Source organism: Heteronotia binoei, chromosome 18 (assembly GCF_032191835.1).
Source record: "Heteronotia binoei isolate CCM8104 ecotype False Entrance Well chromosome 18, APGP_CSIRO_Hbin_v1, whole genome shotgun sequence".
Lineage (NCBI taxonomy): Eukaryota > Metazoa > Chordata > Lepidosauria > Squamata > Gekkonidae > Heteronotia > Heteronotia binoei.
In genome coordinates, this window is record NC_083240.1 from 17,089,922 (window position 1) to 17,110,576 (window position 20,655).

Here is a 20,655-nt window from a genome sequence, read left to right on the forward strand (position 1 = left end):
TTTCCTTCAAGATGGCCATCTAGCCTCTGTTTAAAAACCTCCAAGGAGGAGAGCCCACCACCTCCCGAGGAAGCCTGTCCCACTTAGGAATCGCTCAAACGGTCAGGAAGTTCTTCCTAATGTGGAGACGGAAACTCTTTTGATTTAATTTCAACCCATTGGTTCTAGTCCTACCTTCCGGGGTCACAGAAAACAATTCCACACCATCCTCTATATGACAGCCCTTCAAGTACTTGAAGATGGTGATCATATCACCTCTCAGCCGCTTCTTCTCCAGGCTAAACATCCCCAGTTCCTTCAACCTTTCCTCATAGGACTTGGTCTCCAGAACCCTCACCATCTTTGTTGCCCTCCTCTGGACCCATTCCAGCTTGTCTATATCCTTCTCAAAATGTGGTGCCCAAAACTCCAGGTGAGGTCTTACCAGAGCAGAGTAAAGCAAAACCATCGCATCACATGATCTGGACACTATACTTCTGTTGATACAGCCCCAAATTGCATTTGCCTTTTTAGCTACCGCATCACACTGTTGACTCATGTTCAGTGCATGATCCACTAAGACCCCTAGTCCCCTACATGTGCTGAGGCTGTTATGTGCACAATAAATATTTGCTTGGTCTTGTTCACAGAACATAGTGATCCCAAATGTTGGTCACAGGTAAGTCACACTCCCATTATGTTCAGTTGGTGGGATCCCTCATTGTAACATCTGAAAAGATATAGGCTAACAGTTTGATTCTACCGTTAAGGTCAGGAATATAGGGGAACAGTTGTGGGTCTTGACCAAAAAGATCAAAAAAGATGGCTCTGCAGGCCAGAAACTGAGCTGGCCTAATGTCAACGAAACATACCAAACAAACCCTGGGTAGAATAGCCTTGGTCAGGGATAAGAAACAAAGTAGTAACACTATAACATGGCCTTTTGTAGATTAGAAACAGAGTAACCCATATCAGTGGATAATATATGTTGGGGTCCAAGTGTGAGACATGACAGGAATGTCAAACTTCACAGAAGTGAAAATACAGTTGAAAGATGAGGTGTGTTGCTGGAAGGCCAACAGATATTCGTATGTATGAGAAACTTGTAATCACTATTTTTAAATATACTTTGTTATAATAAAAGGGCAATCATTAAACAGGGTTAAAACCTCAAAAAAAGTGGGAATAAAACAACATATTAAAATACATGTTGGAACAGGAGGGCTGGGTGCCAGAACTCGGCCAAGCTCAGCACTAGTCAAAGGGACAAGAAAAGAATGTTACATAATTAGGTGTTACAACCAAAAAGGCCCTTTCTTTTGGGACAACCCACTTTACCGCAGCTCTTCTTCAACTGTTCCTCCAGTCTTCCTTTTCCCAAGCTTGTTCTACCCCACCCCAACTGAAGTGAAGGGAAAGAGGAGGGATTTGCTGCAACTGGTGGAAAAGAGATCTGGTCAGCTTCACCATCATGACCTCCCACACTTTGGGTAGGGGTAGGGGCAAGACTGGATCTACATGTTTTTTGAGGGGGGGGGGCAAAATTAAAAAATGACGCCTCCTTATGGGCCATTCTATCTTATGGTCCCATAGAATACAATGGACTCCATACCCAATTTGGAGGCCCCCCCCTCCGTCGGCGCCGGGGCAAGCACCCCCTCTGCACCCCCTAGATCCAGCCATTGCAAGGGTGGCCATTTAAGCAGCCAGGAGCTGCCCCCTCATACTTCCTCTTTGTTCCTGGCCAGCAAGACAAGAGGAAGCACGGATACTTTTTCATAACTGGCTTCTATCCTGGCATCCTTTTCTTAAGTTATTGTAGATTTGGGGGGCCCTGGCAGATAGTGCTAGGGTTGCCAGGTGCAATTCAGGTAATATCTGGGGGCTTCCAAGATGGAGCCTTTGGGGATACAGCCAGGAGCAAGATTGTGACAAGTACGATTGAACTCCAAAGAGAGTTCTAGCCATCACATTTAAAGGGACCATTCTTCTCTTAAATGCCTTTCCTCCATTGGAGATAATGGAGAATGGGAGCATCTCCTTTTGGGGCTCATAAAACTGGACCCCCTGGTCCAATCTTTTCGGGGGAAAAATGTGAGGAGTGATACCAGATGCTTTGGTGTCTCTACCTCAAAAAACAGCCCCCAGTTACCCATAGATCAATTCTCCATTATACCCTACAGGGACCAGTCTCCATAGGTTATAATGGAGTGAACAGAGACTATTCCCTGGCCCCACACTTTCTGATAACCCTGAAACGGGAGGAGGATCTCCAAACCAGGGGATTCCCTGCCCCCAGCTGGGGATTAAGCAAATAGGAGATCCATAGAAAAGGTTAGCAAACAACGAAGATCATATACCATCGAACAATAACCAAGATATAAACATTTCATCATAATTTATATAAAGCAAATAGTACAACAATTACAAATGGTATAACTATAGGTATTCCACAAAAATCCATAAACATCTACAATATTGATAACAAATACAGTTCTTATGTCTAATCCATATAGGCTACTCTATATGATCTATATGGAGCGCCGTGACCTAGCAATGGTGATCCATGCTACGGTCATCTCGAGACTGGACTACTGCAACGCCCTCTACATGGGGCTGCCCTTGTGCTGAACTCGGCGGCTGCAGCTGGTGCAGAATGCGGCGGCTAAGCTGTTGCTGGGGCTCCCAAGGTGGGAGCACATACAGCCGGGGCTACACGGACTGCACTGGCTGCCAGTGGCATACCGAGTTCGCTACAAAGTGCTGGTCATCACCTTTAAAGCCCTATATGGCCCAGGACCTACCTACCTGAGGGACCGTCTCTCCCCATATGAGCCCCAGAGAGCGTTGAGGTCAGCGTTGAGGAGAGCGTTGAGGTCAGCGTTGAGGAGAGCGTTGAGTTAAAAACCAGCTGAATGTCCCTGGGCCAAGGGAGGCCAGATTGAAGGCCACCCGGGATCGGGCCTTCTCTGTTGCAGCTCCACTACTGTGGAATCAACTCCCTGAGGAGGTGCGGGCCCTACGATGCTTAGATCAATTCCGTAGGGCCTGTAAGACCCACCTCTTCAAGATGGCCTTCAACTAGTGACAAAGCTAGGAAATGCTGCTGAAAATGCTTTTAGTCACTGAATTCCATTGAAGACCTAATGTTTTAACGCCACATTGTTAAATGTTAATTTTAATAATTTATAATTTGTTTTAACCATGTTTTTATAAGTATAACTGATGTACAGTGCATTTTATGTTGTGAGCCACCCTGAGCCTGCTTCGGCGGGGAGGGCGGGATGGAAATAAAAAATTAAAAAAAAATGATCTCAGTCTCACAGACATGATTCACAAATCATGGTGTGTGTCGCAGGTACCATGGGTGCTGGAGTCCCAACAAGATGGGAGGGAAGGCCCATTTTGCAAGAGGCAGGGCAGGTATGTGAGCAAGACATACAGTGTGCCCCACCTTAAGCCCTGGGCCCCGGCATAGCAACCCTGACACAAGGTATTTGATCCTGCTTTGGTGGGGAGGACAGGATATAAGATAAAGAAGATGAAGAAGATATGGATTTATATCCCGTCCTCCACTCAGAATCTCAGAGTCTCAGAGCGGCTCACAATCTCCTTTACCTTCCTCCCCTACAACAGACACCCTGTGAGGTAGGTGAGGCTGAGAGGGCTCTCACAGCAGCTGCCCTTTCAAGGATGTCTGCCAGAGCTATGGCTGACCCAAGGCCATTCCAACAGCTGCAAGTGGAGGCATGAGGAATCAAACCCGGGTCTCACAGATAAGAGTCTGCACACTTAACCACTACACCAAACTGGTTCTCAAGTTTATTTATTATAAGTTTAATAAATAAATAAATAAATTATGTGTAAAGCAACTAATAAACAACTGATAATGGCCTGCATAAATGGTTTCCACATGCAAGTCCTGACCCAACTTCAGAGTTGTGCCATTTCATCGGCACATAATGAGGCTTGTGAAATGTATGCTTTTGCTAAATATCACAAAGATGTACTGATACAAAAGAAAACAGGTTGGTGTTTCGCCTCTTTTAAAAAAAACATTTGGATCATTTACCCATGGGTGGTTTGCCCTGGCTTGGATGCCACTGGGCGTGGATCCCCCTCTGCTCCCCCACAGCATCAGGGTGTTTTGGGGTCCAGCCAACTTTCGCACTCATTCTCACCCAAGTCTCCTCCTTACCATAGATCCTATCCCACATAGCTTTCATCCATCCAGGTTCCATGATCCACACAGGACCAGATCTACAAGTTTTTTGAGGGGGAGAGCAAAATTAAAAAATGACACCCCCTTATGGGCCCAAAGAATAGAATGGACTCCATACTCAATTTGGCACCCCCCTTCTGTTGGCGCCCTGGGCAAGCACCCCCCCTCTGCCCCCACCTCAGATCCGACCCTGGATCCACAGCTTAGTCTTTTCAAGTGGTCAAATGAGGCTCCTCCTCTCTTTATTCACCAGTAGATAATCTTACAAAATCCAACTCTTGAGATATTCTCTACCTCTCCTGCAAACCTTACTACACCTGCTTCTGCTCTGATGCTTTGGAAAGATCTCAATAAATCCAAGGCGCCCTGTGTGGACGGGAAAGTCTGGATCTTCCTGGCTCCGTCCACATCAACACCATTTCTCCTTGTCTTGTTTTCCCACACAACTGATGCTACACAGACTAAACTTGTTATTCTTTCAATCTGCAACTCACCAGATGGCTTTTTAAGAAATCAGCAATTGACATATTGCTATGGCGTTACAACAGTGCCACAATCTGTCTATTAGCTTCTATGAATCCCAAGCTGTCTTTTTAAAAATTAAGCCTCTAGTCCCTTTTATATATTTTTGCAGGGCTTTTTTTGTAGCAGGAACTTCTTTGCATATTAGGCCACACACCCCTGATGTAGCCAACCCTCCAAGAGCTTACAGGGCTCTTAGTACGGGGCCTACTGTAAGCTCCAGGAGGATTGGCTGCATCAGGGGTGTGTGGCCTAATATTCAAGGAGTTCCTGCTACAAAAAAAAGCCTTGTATTGCTGTAACAAAAAGGAATAGAAACTTACTTTTAAAAAAACAACTTGGAACCTAGAGGGCCTGACATACAGGTTGCTGTAATATTGTAACAATATGTCAACTGCTGATTAAAAAAGGAGTTAAAAGCTCAGTGACGGTGGTGGTTGAACAGCTACTGCAAGAGGATTTGAGTTACCAGCCTCCTGATGCTGCCTGGATATTTATTAATTCTTTATTTATTTGGTTTTATTTTTATCCTGTCCTCCCAGCGAGCAGGCTCAGGGCAGGTTACAAGTCAAACAATAACAATATAACAAAATTGGAAGAATAACAAGTTTGATCTGGATAGCATCAGTTGTATGACAAAACAGCAAAGGCAATAAACATGTCAGAATTGGACAACAATGGTTAGAATCCACTATCACAAGGCAATAAATGTAGAGCCTGTTAATTGTTCGATTTCTCCTCAAGCATGGGAAACCCCTTTTTCTCAGAGGTGTTTCTGTCCATCTAATTTACTTTTTAATGTGTAGCATAGCATTATAAACATTATTCCAGTTTGCCAATACCAAAAATAACATATCAGAATAGTGACTTCCAGGGTTGGAAAATGCCAAGCTGAACTGCTTCTCAGAAGGGGAGCAGGCTGGAACTTCTGTCCGGGGTAGTGGAAGGCAATCTAATGCCTACTGCCTACTTTTCTCAGTCAGAGATCAGTCCAAGATATGCACAGGAAACTTGAGGAGATTTACCTTGGCTAAAAGGGAGTCCCGGGGGGGGGGGGGTTGGGTGGGGCTCCTTTGAGGCTTTGAGGGATCTCCGGAGACGAGTTGCATTTTCATCATCTGCAGAAGTTTCCAGAGTCATTTATTTGACATAAGCTCAACAGGATCCTAATCTTCTTTGATACTGCTAAACATCTAAAGCTATACAAGACCGATATTGATCTGGATAACTACAGAAAAGGTACAGATTGCTATCTTTCATTCCGGGACTAATTAAAGTTAAACAAAATAAAATCAGAAGGTGGGAAATTGAAATCTAGAAAGCTTGGAAGAAGTAGGGGAGAAGGGGCGAAATTTGGACTTTGTAAATTTAAAGGACAGGGCTAAAAAGTGGAAAGGAATTTATTGTTTTGTCTACTTGCGGTTTTGGAGAAAAAGCCGTATCGTCATTTGGAGATGATGGAGAAACTATACCAGCCTTGTGAATTTTAGAACACTGATCAACTTTATTCTGGACTGGTGTTCCCAAGAATAACACTACAGAAATTTGAGCTGTGAAGCCATTAGCTGAAGTATATCTTAGGACTGAAACCAGTTCTCTTGCATTGACATTTTAATGGTGCATTGGAGGGCTTCCAGCAGTGAACTATATTCACCTTGTGGACCTCAGATGAGGATGCATTCAGGAACTTCGGCTGAAAGAATATGAAGTCAATGTAATTGGACTGTTTGGGTGGATATAGAAATTATACTGTAATTTGAGTGTCATGGAACCAATACATAACTACTCATAAATATTATTGCATACATTGGTATTGCCGCATGGTTCTATATTATTGTTAGAAAGGTGATACGATCACCATCTGCAAGTATTTGAAGGGCTGTCATATAGAGGATGATGCAAAGTTGTTTTCTGTTGCCCCAGAAGGTTGGACCAGAGCCAACAGGTTGACATTAAACCAAAAGAGTTTTTGGCTAAATTTTAGGAAGAGTGGTTCTTCAGTGGGACAGGCTTCCTCGGGAGGTGGTGGGCTCTCCTTCTTTGGAGGGTTTCAAACGGAGGCTAGATGGCCATCTGGCAGCAATGCAGATCCTGTGAACTTAGTTAGGCAGATCATGAGAAGGAGAGCAGGAAGGGTTGCATCAGTGCTTAGTTCTCGTGGCCCTTTTTGCATCTCCAGGGAAATGCTGATTCCCACTTTGGGGCCGGACAACAATTTGTCTCCAGGTCATTTTTGCTAGGGAACCTGGCAGGGTTTATTTTATTTTATTTTATTTTGCCATCTTCTGGGCATGGAGCAGGTGCCACTGGGGGTATGGAGCAGAGGTCCACCAGTGGCTATTAGCCACAGGGTATAGATGGAACTCTCTGTCTGAGGCAGTGATGCTCTGTATTCTTGGTGTTTCTAGTGTCCTGGCCCCACTAGTGGACCTCCTGATAGCACCTGTTTTTTCTTTACCAATGTGCGACAAAGTGTTAGACTGGATGGGCCATTGGTTCGATCCAACATGGCTTCTCTTATGTTCTTATGGGAAGTATTTGTGAATTTCCTGCATTGTGCAGCGGTTGGACTAGATGATCCTGGAGGTCCCTCCCAATTCTATCATTCTGTTTTTATAAAACTTATAACTGCAAGAAGTAAATACGTGAACAATCAGTGGGGTGATGTTACATAGGCATTCTGTGATGGCAAAGATAGAGTATCAGTCCTACTGAAGCTGACAAGTCATAGCTAAACCTCAGCTGATAAAATGACAAAAGCTCATCACCACAGTCTAGCAACTGGTCCAAAGTAATTTCCTTTGAATGGTGATCTTTACAATTGCAGCTTCTGTTGGAATCTAAATATTGCTATGTAGCATTAAATGTCCCAGAGTCCCTTTGGCTGGTGGAAACAGAACAAAGATTTCCAAGAAGGATGTATTTTATTTCTCTATCTCTTGATATGCAGAACACATTCTAAGGAAAACTAAATTAGATTGAGATGGGAGTGAAAATGGGTGGCAATTAAATTAACAGAGATATGCAGATGGCGCCGCATTACTGGCAGAGAACTGTGAACTCAAAATGGAGGAATTGCGCAACTTTAAGGGATGAAGACGTTGAAATTGTTTGATTTGTTCTATTGCTTGGTTCAATCGTCATAAGAACATAAGAGAAGCCATGTTGGATCAGGCCAATGGCCCATCCAGTCCAACACTCTGTGTCACACAGTGGCCCAAAAAAACCAAACAAAAAATACCAAGTGCCATCAGGAGGTTCACAAGTGGGTCTAGAAGCCCTTCCACTTTGAGGCTACAACCAAGAAATTAAGGATGTTAAGACTGGGAAGGGCTGCCATGAAGGAGCTTGAAAAGATCCTAAGAATATGTGGAAACCAAGATCAAGATAACTCATACTCAGGACATTTTTTGGAGCAGGAACTCCTTTGCATATTAGGCCACACCCCCTTGATGTAGTCAATCCTCCTGGAGCTTACAGTAGGCCCTGTACTAAGAGCCCTGGAAGCTCTTGGAGGATTAGCTACATCAGGGGTGTGTGGTTTAATATGCGAAGGAGTTCCTGCTACAAAAATAAAAAAAGCCCTGCTCATACTATAGTATTCCCCATTACTATGTATGAGTGTGAACAGGTCTCATTTTGGGCAGGAGCTCACAGGAGCAGAGCTCCGGAACCTCTAAATTTTATTGTGCTCTTTCTTTCTCACCCCACTCCCTGCCCCCAAATACTTGCTTCTGAGCTCCTTTGTTCAAACCCCCTGTGAGAATTTAGCTGAACTCTAAGATTTGACAAACTTTCTAATATCCCCCCCCCCCCCCAAAAAAATGGGGGAATAACCAAAACATATTAAGCAGACAGATGGAAATCTTCATCGTGCCACTGTGGCCACATAGGAGAAAGTAATTTTAAAAGTATGATAGGAGTAAGGTTTTATTATGACAATTCTAATTCAAGAAGCATTTTAAGGTAGATGCTGAACTGATCTAATTTGGTACACCTTCCAATGATGTCAGGGGGATGTGGCATATGCAAATGAGTTGTGCTAATGAGCTCCAGCACCTCTTTTTCTACAAAATGACCCCTGGGTGTGAAAGTTGGACAATGAAGAAAGATGACAGGAAGAAAGTAGATTTGTTTGGAATGTGGCATTGGAGAAGAGCTTTATGAATACCACAGACCACCAAAATGACAAATAAATGGGTTCTAGATCCAGTCAAGCCTGAACTCTCCTTAGAAGCTGAAATGATCCAACTGGGGCTATCATACTTTGGTCACATCACGAGACTCCCACACCAGACTCCCTGGAAAAGACAATAGGGGAAGTTGAACGCAGCAGGAAAACCCAACATCAAGACCCAACATGTGATGGAATGACTCAGCCAAGGAAACCACAAGGGCCTTCAGTTTGCAAGAACTGAAGCAAGTCTGTTAAAGCTAGGACATTCTGGCGAGTGCTCATTCATAGGTTCACTTCACTCACTATAAGTGACCTGAAGGTACTTAACACACACTTCTTAACTGATTTCGCACTCACCTTACGCCGCTCTCACGTTTGTCTTCTAAGCGCAGCTTCCTTCTGATTTCACGCTATCTGTCCTGGGGCTGCAGCAAGGATCGGCGTTTTCATGCAGCAAACAGAAACTGATTTTTAGTGGTTACTGTTTGCCACACAAAAATGCTGATCCTTGCTGCAGCCCTGGAGCAGATAGTGGGAAATCGGAAGAAAGCCGCGCTGAGAAGACAAAGGCTAGAGTGGCGTAAGGTGAGTATGAAATCGGCACTCCTTTTCCCAACATTCTGCCCCAGAAACAAAGAACTAGAAGCTATCAGTTAAGAAGTACAAAGCAAAAGCCCCACTTTAAAGCATACTGCAGTTATTAGTCTCGGTCTTCTAGAGGATGCACAAGGTATTTTGTAGCAGCTAATGAGCTACATGTTGGATTGACCCAGTCTACTCTTTTGAAGTAGGTGGGGGAATAAAAATAAATAAAAAAATAAAATAAGCGTGCTCGGATGACTGCAAAGATAGCGGTTATCATCTTGGAAATCAGCACTCCAAGGTAAAGGGAGCGGCTACTTCCCCTAATCTTGGGTTTCCATCTTCCCTCCCTCCTTTCTTGAAACAGTCTTGAGAAACAGAATCACTTCTGTTGCCACAGAGGCAGTCTGTGATCCAGCTCACAACGCACAGCTTGACAATCACAGAAACTGAACAGTTGGCCCATGCAGTCTCTTGCAGTGGAGATAATGGATTTTCTGGGGCTTCTTTTGGGGACTGTTGCTACATTAGTGAGTTTATCTGCAGCCCTCATCCTGATATGGGCAGCCTACTATCATTGGTCCAATACAGAAGTCCCTCGTGGCATTTGTCGGCCTCTCACACTGAGATTATTGCATGTCCTTATGCTCGTCGTCTTTGAAGCTGTAAGTCTGTTTGTTTGGCATTCAGAGCAGAAGGAAGCCAGATGGGGAGGTGTGTTGTTTTTCTGAAACCCAGTAACGGGAAGGTGCTTCCACCTATCCTGTTGTGTCAAGGTTCAGACTGTATTAGGGATGACTGTGTTAGGGAATGTATTTAGAATCTGAGAATCAGGATTCTCTTCACTTTCTATCTTTTTTCAACAGCTGTGGGAGCAGTGGTGAAGTTGCAGTGTGCCTTGGTTCACCCGTGATAATACTTTGCACCTTTTCTTAGGTGCCTCCCCCCCGCCAGTTAGTCTGTCCCACTGAAAAGAGGGAGGGAATTAAAGAGGGTGGCATAGGGCCCCTTAGTGATTTATATAGTACATGTATGTTTCCTCCTCCCACTGGTGACAAAAAATAATTCCGTAACCTTTCTCTATGCTGGTTTTATGAAGCCTGTTATTCCCAGGTTCTTTTTTTAAAGTCTTCTTCTAGCTTGGTTATGTTGTAAAGTGCATTCATATGTATTTTATCTTTTTGTGCAAAGAAGTATTAAGTTGTGCAAAGAAAGTATTACACTTTGTTTCAGCGCTATTCAGATTTCTGCTTGGCACCATCCTGTTGATTGTAATTGGCTTATTGGCTGCTTACAGACCTGTACTTTGGGCTGACTCAGAGATGCCTCAAAAATCGACCAGAAAAATCCTTCCGCACAAAAATTTTTGAGCTGCACATCAGTCACCTCCTCAGCTTCTGGAAGCAGAAGGGCACAAGCGAGGTGACTTGGTGGTGTGAAACCACCAAGCCGCCCCAAGCCGCATCCAGCTTTTTTTTTTTTTACAAAAAATGTTTGGGGAAAAAAACCCAAACCAAGTGACAGGAATGGTGCGTGACAGCCGTCTGATTACTCCCATGTCACCCTATGGACAGGATGGGGACGGCTTTAGGGAGAGCATGTGGAGGCTTCGGGACAGCTCTTTTTGAGCCAGCCCAATTTGGAACGCCTCCCATCCGCCCCAAAATGCCCATCTGTTATCAGCCATTCTGTGTAATCTGCCTTGAGTCCAAGTGAGAAAGATGGACTATAATAATGTTTTCTTTAAAAACAACAAATCAATCCAGATGTACTCCTTCTGCATTACAGAACCAGAGGAGCATTTCAACCTTTATATCACTGGATTCTTTCTGTGTACTGAGTTTGTTAGTTTTTGTTTGTTTGTTTGTTTGCTGCTTTATGTAATATGCTGGCATGATTTTTTATAGCTTTATGGTAAGATGTATCAAGTCCTTACGGTGATAAAGTGGAATAACAGCTTTTAAAGGTATAAAATTCTAGGCCAATGCAATTACTCCATCTTGAAGGGTAAAGTGTCCTGCTTTTTTTGACAGTGATAACCAGGGGTTGTTTTCTAGAAAAATAGATTGTTATGGAACTGCAACTACTATTCAATGGACAAGGAGGTGGAACTCAGAAGGGTTCAGGAGCTGTGGTCCTGTGAGCTCCCACTGAATCCGAGGCCTGATGATAACTGATGCAAAGAATTTGGTTTGTCTACTATCTCCTTGCCTTTCTTAACAAATATGTTTGGCCCCGTGTCATTCAGCTGCTTCCTTAACCAATGTCCTGCTGTTGATGTATTTGAATTCTGACTGTTTATCTTGCCCTGACCTGGAATGTCAAGTCTCCAAATTCAATAACGAGTCGATGTTGAAACAAAGTTGCCAGTTTATTGATAAGGATAGGCTTGGATAGGTTCAGATTGAAAGACTGAAGATCATACAGTAGAATGCAATCATATAAGGTACACTTCAAAAGGATTTCTAAGGGAGGGGCACTATGCAGGGCACATTCACACACTGATGTTACAATTTCTTTCCCAGGCCTACTTTGGCCTTGGGCATCTATGGCTCCAAACTCCCCTGGTGCCCGGCCTGGGAAGGCTCAGATAGCATGTTCACATATTCCCATTTCAAAGCAACACCACATAACTAAGTAAAGGAGGGGGGGGGGGGAAGGAGAGGTGCAGCTAGCAGCATTGGAATACATATTGGCTTTACCCAGAAGGCTCCTTGCTTGAGCCAAGGTTTAGCACCAGCTTGACCACAGTTTTACAGAGACTTGACATGGAAAGCCAAAATGAAAAAAAGTAGTACCTGGATTATCATATTGGGCCCTTGCATGACCATGGAGTTTAGGGTTGCCAATTCCCAGGTGGGGGCAGAGGATCCTCTGGTTTGGAGGCCCTCCCTCCATTTCAGGGTCATCAGAAAGTGGGGTGGAGGAACGGAAATGTCTGCTGGGAACTCCATTATCCCCTACGGAGACTGATTCCCATAGGATATAATGAATAATTGATCTGCAGTTTCTGTGGCTCTGGGGGGGCTGTTGTTAAGATATAGGCACCAAATTTGCAGAATACCATCTGATACCTCTCCCCCAAAATACCCCCCAAATTTAAAAAAGATTGGACCAGGGGTTCTAATTCTTATTAGTCCCAAAAGAAGGTGCCCCTATCCATTATTTCCAGTGAAGGGAAGGCATTTAAAAGGTGTGTGATTCCTTTAAATGTGATGGCCAGAACTCCCTTTGGAGTTCAATTATGCTTGTCACAACCTTGCTCCTGGCTCCATCCCCAAAGTCTCCTGACTCCACCCCCAAAGTCCCCAGTTATTTCTTGACTTGGACTTGGCAACCCAAATAGAGGTCTTTAAACACCTTTTGTCAAGTTCTAGACAATTTGGGCTATCCAGGTCAGGGATGAGTGGCCTTCGTACACACTGTAACGTTAGGGTTCAATCATATGATGGGCACACAAAAGTAAATGTAATAGTTTATTGCCACCCCCCCCCCCCCACACACACATTTTTCCTGGTTTCTCTGTATGCTCTCTGAATCCTACTGCTACAAAACCTGCTTCCTAGCCAGCAGAGACCATCTGTTAACTCCCCTCTTCTATGTCTCCATAGGGAAGTATCTCTAAATTACATCACTATACTTGCTGATCAACATGATTGATCTCCGCAAACGGAACAGCATTACATTTAGGCTGCAGGTTTTGTTATAATCCTGCCCCTTATCCTCTCCTAGGCAGACCTTGAATTCAGCAGGAGCTCACAGGAGTTCAGCTCATGAACCTTTCTAGGGCTGTCAAGCCCCCGGTCTGGGCAGGAAATCTCCCGCCCGGGAGGCCGGCAGGGGGAACCTCCCCCTGTGTTGCTGGCACGATGATGTCTCCTGGACGTGACATCATCAAAATGGTGGCGCTCATGCGGGGCCGCTCTAGGCGTTTCCGGTATCATAGAGTTTTAACCTCCCAAATAGCTAGAACGTCCAGGAAAACCATAGAGTTTTCCCAGAAACACCTAGAGTGGCCCCGCATGGGTGCCACCATTTTGATGATGTCACTTTTGGGTGACGTCATTTCATCGGACATGGACACGTCACGCATGCGAATGTCACCTGCCGGGGGATGAAGAGGACTTGGCAACCCTAAACCTTTCTGAGGGTTCCCCCTCCTCCTCCCCACCTCCCTTGTCAATTGAATAGTAGATGCAGCTGCATAACAATCCCTGGATTAGGATAGTGGGCAGCCAGCCAGCCACCAGGGGCTTTGCCACACCCCCAGCAGCCCTCATCAACCCCTGGAGAAGCCCACGCTACTCATTTCCTTCTCCCCCAGCCCCATTTCTGACAACTGTGAAGTGAGGGCCTGCTCCCACCTGGGGATTGGCATCTCTACTCACAAGCTGCTGAACTTCCAACTTCTTCAAAGCAACACAGAGCAACCGACCTCTGAAAAGATTGTGCGACTAACGAAGGGTCTGGGCTGCAAACGACCTCTGCAAAGATTGTGCAACCAACGGAGGATCTGGTCTGCTTTCACAGCCAAGTTGTTCTGCCTGCTCCCCTGCCCCCCTTCAGCCTTAAAGACACAGACACACCATCCCAACTACACTTTCCAGTGGAGTCTGAAGCCTCCGGAGGTGGAAAGGCACATGGAGGCTGTAGGGGTGGGGCTTCCCCCACCCCCGGCCAGCTGACTGGGGGCAGGAAGGAGCATGGGAAAGCGGGAGAACCGCCACTGGGACCTGGGGATTGGCAAGCCTATGAACAGCAGGTGGCTTGCTGGTCTTTTGACTTTGGGGGGGGTGACCCAGGAGAGCCCCAGGAGAGCAAGGTTTGCTTGGACTGAATCTCTAGCTTGGACTGAATCTCTAGCCAGCCCAAGCAGGCCTTGCTTGTCTGGGGCTCTCCTTTCTTGTGTCAGCTTGCTGTTGGCTGGTAGGAGAGTGGCATATGCTAATGAGTTATGCTAATGAGCTCCACCACCTATTTTTCTACAAAACAACCCCTTCTCCTAGGTGTAAAAAACACCCCCCCCCCCTTCTCTTAATAATACACGGGATGATTTTCATCAATCATTGGCATATGTCACTGCTAATATGAATGTTTCCCAAATGTAGATTTATAAAAATGAAAAGTGCATTTAACCTTATAGCATAATTTTTTCCTATTCATTGCATACAGGACGAGATTCTATGGAAAGTAGGTCTCTCCAATCAGTTTGTATTTGCGAGATTAATCATTGATCTCTATGGATGTTTGCTGTTCAGTGATCCAAAGCTCACCATCAAGAATGTGACCGTTGAGGGTGTACCGGTGAGAGTATACCAGCCCAAAACACCACAGAGTTTACGAAGGGGAATCATCCACATACACGGAGGTGCCGGCGTAACAGGAAGTATTGGTAAGCCCATATGATAATTCTCAAGGGTCGTTTTGTAGAAAAATAGGTGGTGGAGTTCATTAGCATAACTCAATAGCATACGCCTCCCCTGCCAGCCAAAAGCAACACAATGCAAGAAAGGAGAGCCCTGGGCGAGTGAGGCCTGCTTGGGCTGGCTAGAGATCCGGCCAGCCCAAGCAGGCCTCACTCACCTGGGGCTCTCCTGGGCCATCCCTCCCCAGTCAAAAGGACAGCAAGCCACCCGCCACCCAAAATCACATAAGAAGTGGAGAAAGCGTGGTGCAGCCTTCTCCAGGGGTTAATGAGGGCTGCTGTGGGCATGGCAAAGTCCCTGGTGGCTGGCTGACTGCCCGCTCTCCTAATCCAGGGATTGTTATGCAGCTGTACCTCCTATTCAATGGACAAGGTAGATGGGGAGGAAGAGGGGAACCCTTCCTCTTGTAAGCTCCTGCTGAAAATGAGGCCCGATAATCTTAAAAGTGTATGTGATGGAATTTGTGGAGGAATGGTTCAACCCAAATGTGATTCAAGTTTGAACTTATACATATATGAATACACGAAGCTGCTTTATACTGAATCAAACCCTTGGTCCATCAAGGTCAGTATTGTCTACTCAGTAGGGTTTCCAGGTCCAACTCAAGAAATATCTGGGGACTTCATGAGTGGAGCCAGGAGACTGTGGGGGTGGAGCCAGGAGCACACAAGCATGACCGAACTCCAAAGGAGTTCTGGCCATCACAGTTAAAAAGACTGCATACCTTTTAAATGCCTTCCCTTCATTTGGGGCACCTTCTTTTGGGTCTCATAGAATTGGACCCCCTCTTTTTCCTCAGTACCTCTTTTTCTACAAAATGACCCCTGCTGAGAATCAGGGTGGAATTCTAGCAGGAGCTCCTTTGCATATTAGGCCACACACCCCTGATGTAGCCAATCCTCCAAGAGCTTACAAAAAGAGCCTTGTAAGCTCTTGGAGGATTGGCTACATCAGGGGTGTGTGGCCTAATATGCAAAGGAGCTCCTGCTAGAATTCCACCCCTGCTGGGAATGATATTTCCCTCTCCTGTGGAAAACCTCTCTTTCCCAATATTTTTCTTGGGAGTCCCCCATCTACAGTCCTGCCTGGAGACTGGCATCCATGGTGGGGTGGCACAGGCATCTGTGGGTGCAGGTAGTGAGCGGGCTCGGGAGGGGGAAGGGGAAAGACACACAGGCATGTGGGTCAGTAGGTGGGAAAGAAGGCACAAAAGGAGGTGGGGGTTGCTGCTAGCCAGAAGAGAGAAGGGGGGACTCTGGGCACTCTCTGCCCAAAATCAGGAAACAGCCCTGGAATCAGTTCCCCCTTGCACATGTGTAAATTTTAAGCAGGGTCTAACCCACAGTACATAAAGAAGAATTGCAGATTTATACGCCACCCTTCTCTCTGAATCAGGGACTCATAGAGGCTTACAATCTCCTTTATCTTCCTCCCCCACAACAGACACCCTATGAGATGGACAGGGCTGAGAGAGCTTGCACAGAAGCTGCCCTTTCAAGGACAACCTTTGCAAGATCTATGGCTAACCCAAGGCCATTCCAGCAGGTGCAAGTGGAGGTGTGGGGAATCAAACCCGGTTCTCCCAGATAAGAGTCCACGCACTTAACCACTACACCAAACTGGTTGTGAACAGTAGGAAGTGCTCTTTAAAGGCTAAGCATGCTTCAATTAACATGGTTTTCGGGGGGGGGGCGGGGGATAATTTCTCTTCTAGATTCCTACGAAACCATTTCCAGATATTTTGCCAATGAAACAGATTCGGTGGTTTTTGCTGTTGAGTAAGTGAACCCAAACTTGTTCTGGTGTTTTGCTTCTGAAATAAACGGCGGATAGGTGGATGGGTTGAAAAAACAGTTTATTAATTACTAAAAGGTGTGGGGGGGGACTATCACCACAACTGCATTTGTATTTTTGGCTGAATGCACATGAAAATGATGTCGCAACTTCTTCCTTTGAGGTCATCGTCACGGGTCCATGAGCCAACAATGACCCACAAATCCAGACACTGACTGTTGCAGTGTAATCCTAAATAGAGTTATGTCTCTCTATGTCCATCAAAGCAAATGAGATTAGGAACGTTTCATTTTGTTCAGGATTGCATCAAGATCCCCACCTGCCCCATCAATACTCAAAAGATTCACAAATTCCAAAGTTCACACGAGATTTCTGAATAATTGTCTCGTTCCAGTGTTCCTTCAGAAATCTCTGGTTGCCAGGCCTGACTCAGGAATTATCTGGGGACTTTGGGGGTGGAGCCAGGAGCGAGGTTGTGATAAGCCTTGAACTTTGAAGAGAGTTCTGGCCATCACATTTAAAGGGACCGTGATCCTTTTAAATGCTTTTTGTTCATTGGAAAGAATGGAGGGTAGGGGCACTTTCTTTTGGGGCTCATAGAATTGGACCCCCGATCCAATTTTTTTGAAACTTGGGTTTTTTTGAGGAGAGGCACTAGATGCTATGCTGAAAATATCGTGCCTTACCTAAAAAAACCAGCCCCCCCCCCCGAGCTCCAGATACCCATGGATCAATTATAACCTATGGGGACCAACCTCCATAGTGTATAATGGAGTGCCCAGAAGAAATTCAACCCCACCCTGCTTTTTGATAACCCTGAATCAGAGAGAGGGCCTCCAAACAAGGGGATCCCCTACCCCCAACTGGGGATTAGCAACCCTAGGATCTCTTGCATGGCTTAGAATCATAGAATTGGAAGGTACCTCCAGAGTCATCTAGTCCAACCCCCTCCACAGTGCAGGGAATTCACAAATATCTCCTCCCACATCCCAGTGACCCCTGTTCCATGCCCAGAAGATGGCAAAAAACAAACAAACCCCAAAACCCACCCTCTAGGACCCTTGGTCTAACTGCCCGGGCAGACACTATGGCAGGGGTGTCAAACTCATTTGTTACAAGGGCCAGATCTGACATAAAAGGGACCTTGTTGGGTCATGTCAGGCCGGGTCATGTGTATATCTATTTAAGATTAGGTAGCAGAGATATACACTTTTTAAAGGATGCAGACAAACACGTCTAAAGTTTTTTTAAAAAAAATAGAATAAAACATGCTTAAAACATTAGCGCTTGTTGGTCTTAAAGGTGCTTTCTTTGTATCTCTCCCACTCCCATGAGATCCAGGGAACTGGACAAAGGAAGCTCTGGCTCTTTCCCTCCCTCCCCAGGGGACCAGGAGGCAGAGGAGCCTCAACCAATGGCGAAAATCGAGGTTTTGCTCTGTAGCTTCTGCGTGATTGAGCAAGCCTTACAAAGCAAGTTGAGATGGAGAAGGAAGCAAGAGGGAGGGAGAAGAAAGCAGATGACAGCCAGTTGCTCGGGGGCCTGATAGGAGTACTCTGGGGGCCTGATTTGGCCCCCCAGGCTGCATATTTGATATCCCTGCTCTATGGCATTACACCCCACTGAGATCCCTTTCTTCCCAAACCCCCATTTTTATGAGGCTTCCTCTCCAGATTTCCAGAAATTTCCCAATGAGTTTGGCAACTCTATTTTATAAGCACTGCAACCTGAAGCAGAGTTACTGGGCGTTGGAACTCTGTTTAGGGTTGCGCTGTAGCTATTGCAACAGGGTTATTATACCAGTCTATTTTATGGCCATTACAGTGACAGAGATAGAATCATAGCGTTAGAAGGGACCTCCAGAGTCATCTCGTTCAACCCCTTGCACAATGCAGGAAATTCACAGATACCTCCCCCCCTACACACACACCCAGTGACCTCTGGTCTAAACTCAGAAGACGGCAAAAAAAAAAAATTCCACAGAACCTCTCCAGGATTCCTGACAAATCCGGCTTGGAGAAAAATTGCTACCTGACCCCAAAGTGCTGATTGGCATTTCCCTGAGTGTGTCAGAAAGGGCCATCAGAACCAAGCGCTGAGGCAACCCTTCCTGCCCTCCTTCCCAAGATCTGCTGAAGTTCACAGGATCAGCATTGCTGTCAGAGGGCCTTTTGGTCTCTGCTTACAAACGTCCAAAGAAGGAGAGCCCACCACCACTGAGGAAGCTTGTAACTGTCAGGAAGTTCTTCGTAATGTTTAGCTGAAAACTCTTTTGATTTAATTTCAGCCCGATGGTGGTTACCCATCTGTCTGTCTGTCTGTTTTTGAAATAAGATTTTATTTTAACACCAATAATAGTTCAATTCCCAGAGAAATACACTCTTCCTTTCCAAAACAAGTGCAGTTTCTCTGGGATAACTGCATACGCATTTTATAAAAGAATCCCAAATGATGCGGGATTTACATATGGACATATGAAGCTGCCTTCTACTGAATCAGGCCCTCGGCCCGTCAAAGTCAGTATTGTCTACTCAGACGGGCAGCGACTCTCCAGGGTCTCGAGCTGAAGTTTTTCACACCTATTTGCCTGGACCCTTTTTAGTTGGAGATGCCGGGGATTGAACCTGCTTACCAAGCAGATGCTCTACCACTGCGCCACCATCCCTCCCCAATTCCCCTCCCCGATTTCACAGAGATTGGGATGATTCGCCTTGTGCTCCGTTGTATGGGGCCAGGGCTTTTTTGCTTTTTGTAGCAGGAACTCCTTTGCATATTAGGGTACACCCCCCCTGATGTAGCCAATCCTCCTGGAGCTTACAGGACTCTTAGTACGGGGCCTACTGAAAGCTCCAGGAGGATTGGCTACATCAGAAGTGTGTGGTCTAATATGCAAAGGAGTTCCTGCTACAAAAAGAGCCCTGTATGGGGCACTGAAATCTGGTGCTGCTACTGAATGAGGCAGGCACAGGTTGTGACAGTGTCATTTGGTTCAACAGGTACAGTCTTGGGCCAGAGCATCTCTACCCATTGCCGTTTCAACAGTGTCTCGACATCACCGTACACGTACTGGAACGTGCCGAAGACTATGGGATGGATCCTGCCCGTATAATAGTTTGTGGGGACAGCTTTGGGGCCTTACTCACTGCGGCCACTTGCCAGGCGTTGGGACAAAGAAGAGACCTACCAAAGCTACGTGCCCAGATACTGCTCTGTCCCGCCTTGCAAATGGTGACGTTTAACTTGCCTTCGTACAAGCAAAATAGTAATGTTCCCATCTTGTTGCAAAAGCAGGCTATAAAATTCATGCTACAGTATTTTAAGAGAAATGTCTTATTAACAGACCTGATGCTGGAAGGGACCCACGTCCCCAAAGGCATGAAAATGAAGTATAAAAAATGGCTCAGCGCAGAGCATATTCCCGAAGAGTTCCAAAGGAGAGAAGCTAAAGTGACTACTTCAACACATCCTTTGGGTGATATTCACAAAATTATCAAAACGATCGCTGGCCCCAAACTATCCCCACTTTTAGCCGATGACGAAATCATTCAGCAGTTGCCCGAGATGTTCATTTTAACCTGCCAGTACGACGTCCTGAGAGATGATGGCATTTTATACAAGAAACGACTGGAAGAGAACGGTGTTCCTGTGACCTGGTGCCATCTTGTGGACGGGTTCCATTCAGTTACTTACTTCATTAACAGTTGGCTTTTCCATTTTCCCTGCTCCAAACGGGGAATGGACCATGTTGTCAATTTTATCAGAAGTTTATAAACCTTTAATGTTAGATAAAAGGGGTGGGGGAGGAAGGGTTGTAGCTGAGCACTGCATTTTGCTAAGGGAGGAGGAGCCTTTCTCCATTTGAAAGAGGCTACTCCTGGAGAAAGAGATTCTTCCTGTTGGAAGGAATGGGACGCTTCTGAGACTTCAGAGTCTCAGAAGAGGACAGTAGAGAG

The 20,655-nt window shown here is 45.6% G+C and overlaps 1 protein-coding gene across 1 annotated transcript; it reads left to right on the top strand.

The window, feature by feature from the left end:
* Positions 1-9,946: 9,946 nt before the first annotated feature.
* On the top strand, positions 9,947-20,473 carry LOC132587342 (arylacetamide deacetylase-like 4). Its single transcript, XM_060259616.1, has 4 exons — positions 9,947-10,147; positions 14,655-14,874; positions 16,623-16,686; positions 19,699-20,473. Exons 1-4 carry the CDS (start codon positions 9,947-9,949, stop codon positions 20,471-20,473), a joined length of 1,260 nt encoding a protein of 419 aa, XP_060115599.1.
* Positions 20,474-20,655: the final 182 nt, after the last annotated feature.

Bases quoted from the DNA above. Each gene is read 5' to 3' on its own strand.
- LOC132587342 (XM_060259616.1), top strand. From the start codon at position 9,947: ATGCAGTCTCTTGCAGTGGAGATAATGGATTTTCTGGGGCTTCTTTTG. The intron at 10,148-14,654 runs GTAAGTCTGTTT...CATTGCATACAG, and splicing joins TGCTCGTCGTCTTTGAAGCT to GACGAGATTCTATGGAAAGT. The intron at 14,875-16,622 runs GTAAGCCCATAT...TTTCTCTTCTAG, and splicing joins CGGCGTAACAGGAAGTATTG to ATTCCTACGAAACCATTTCC.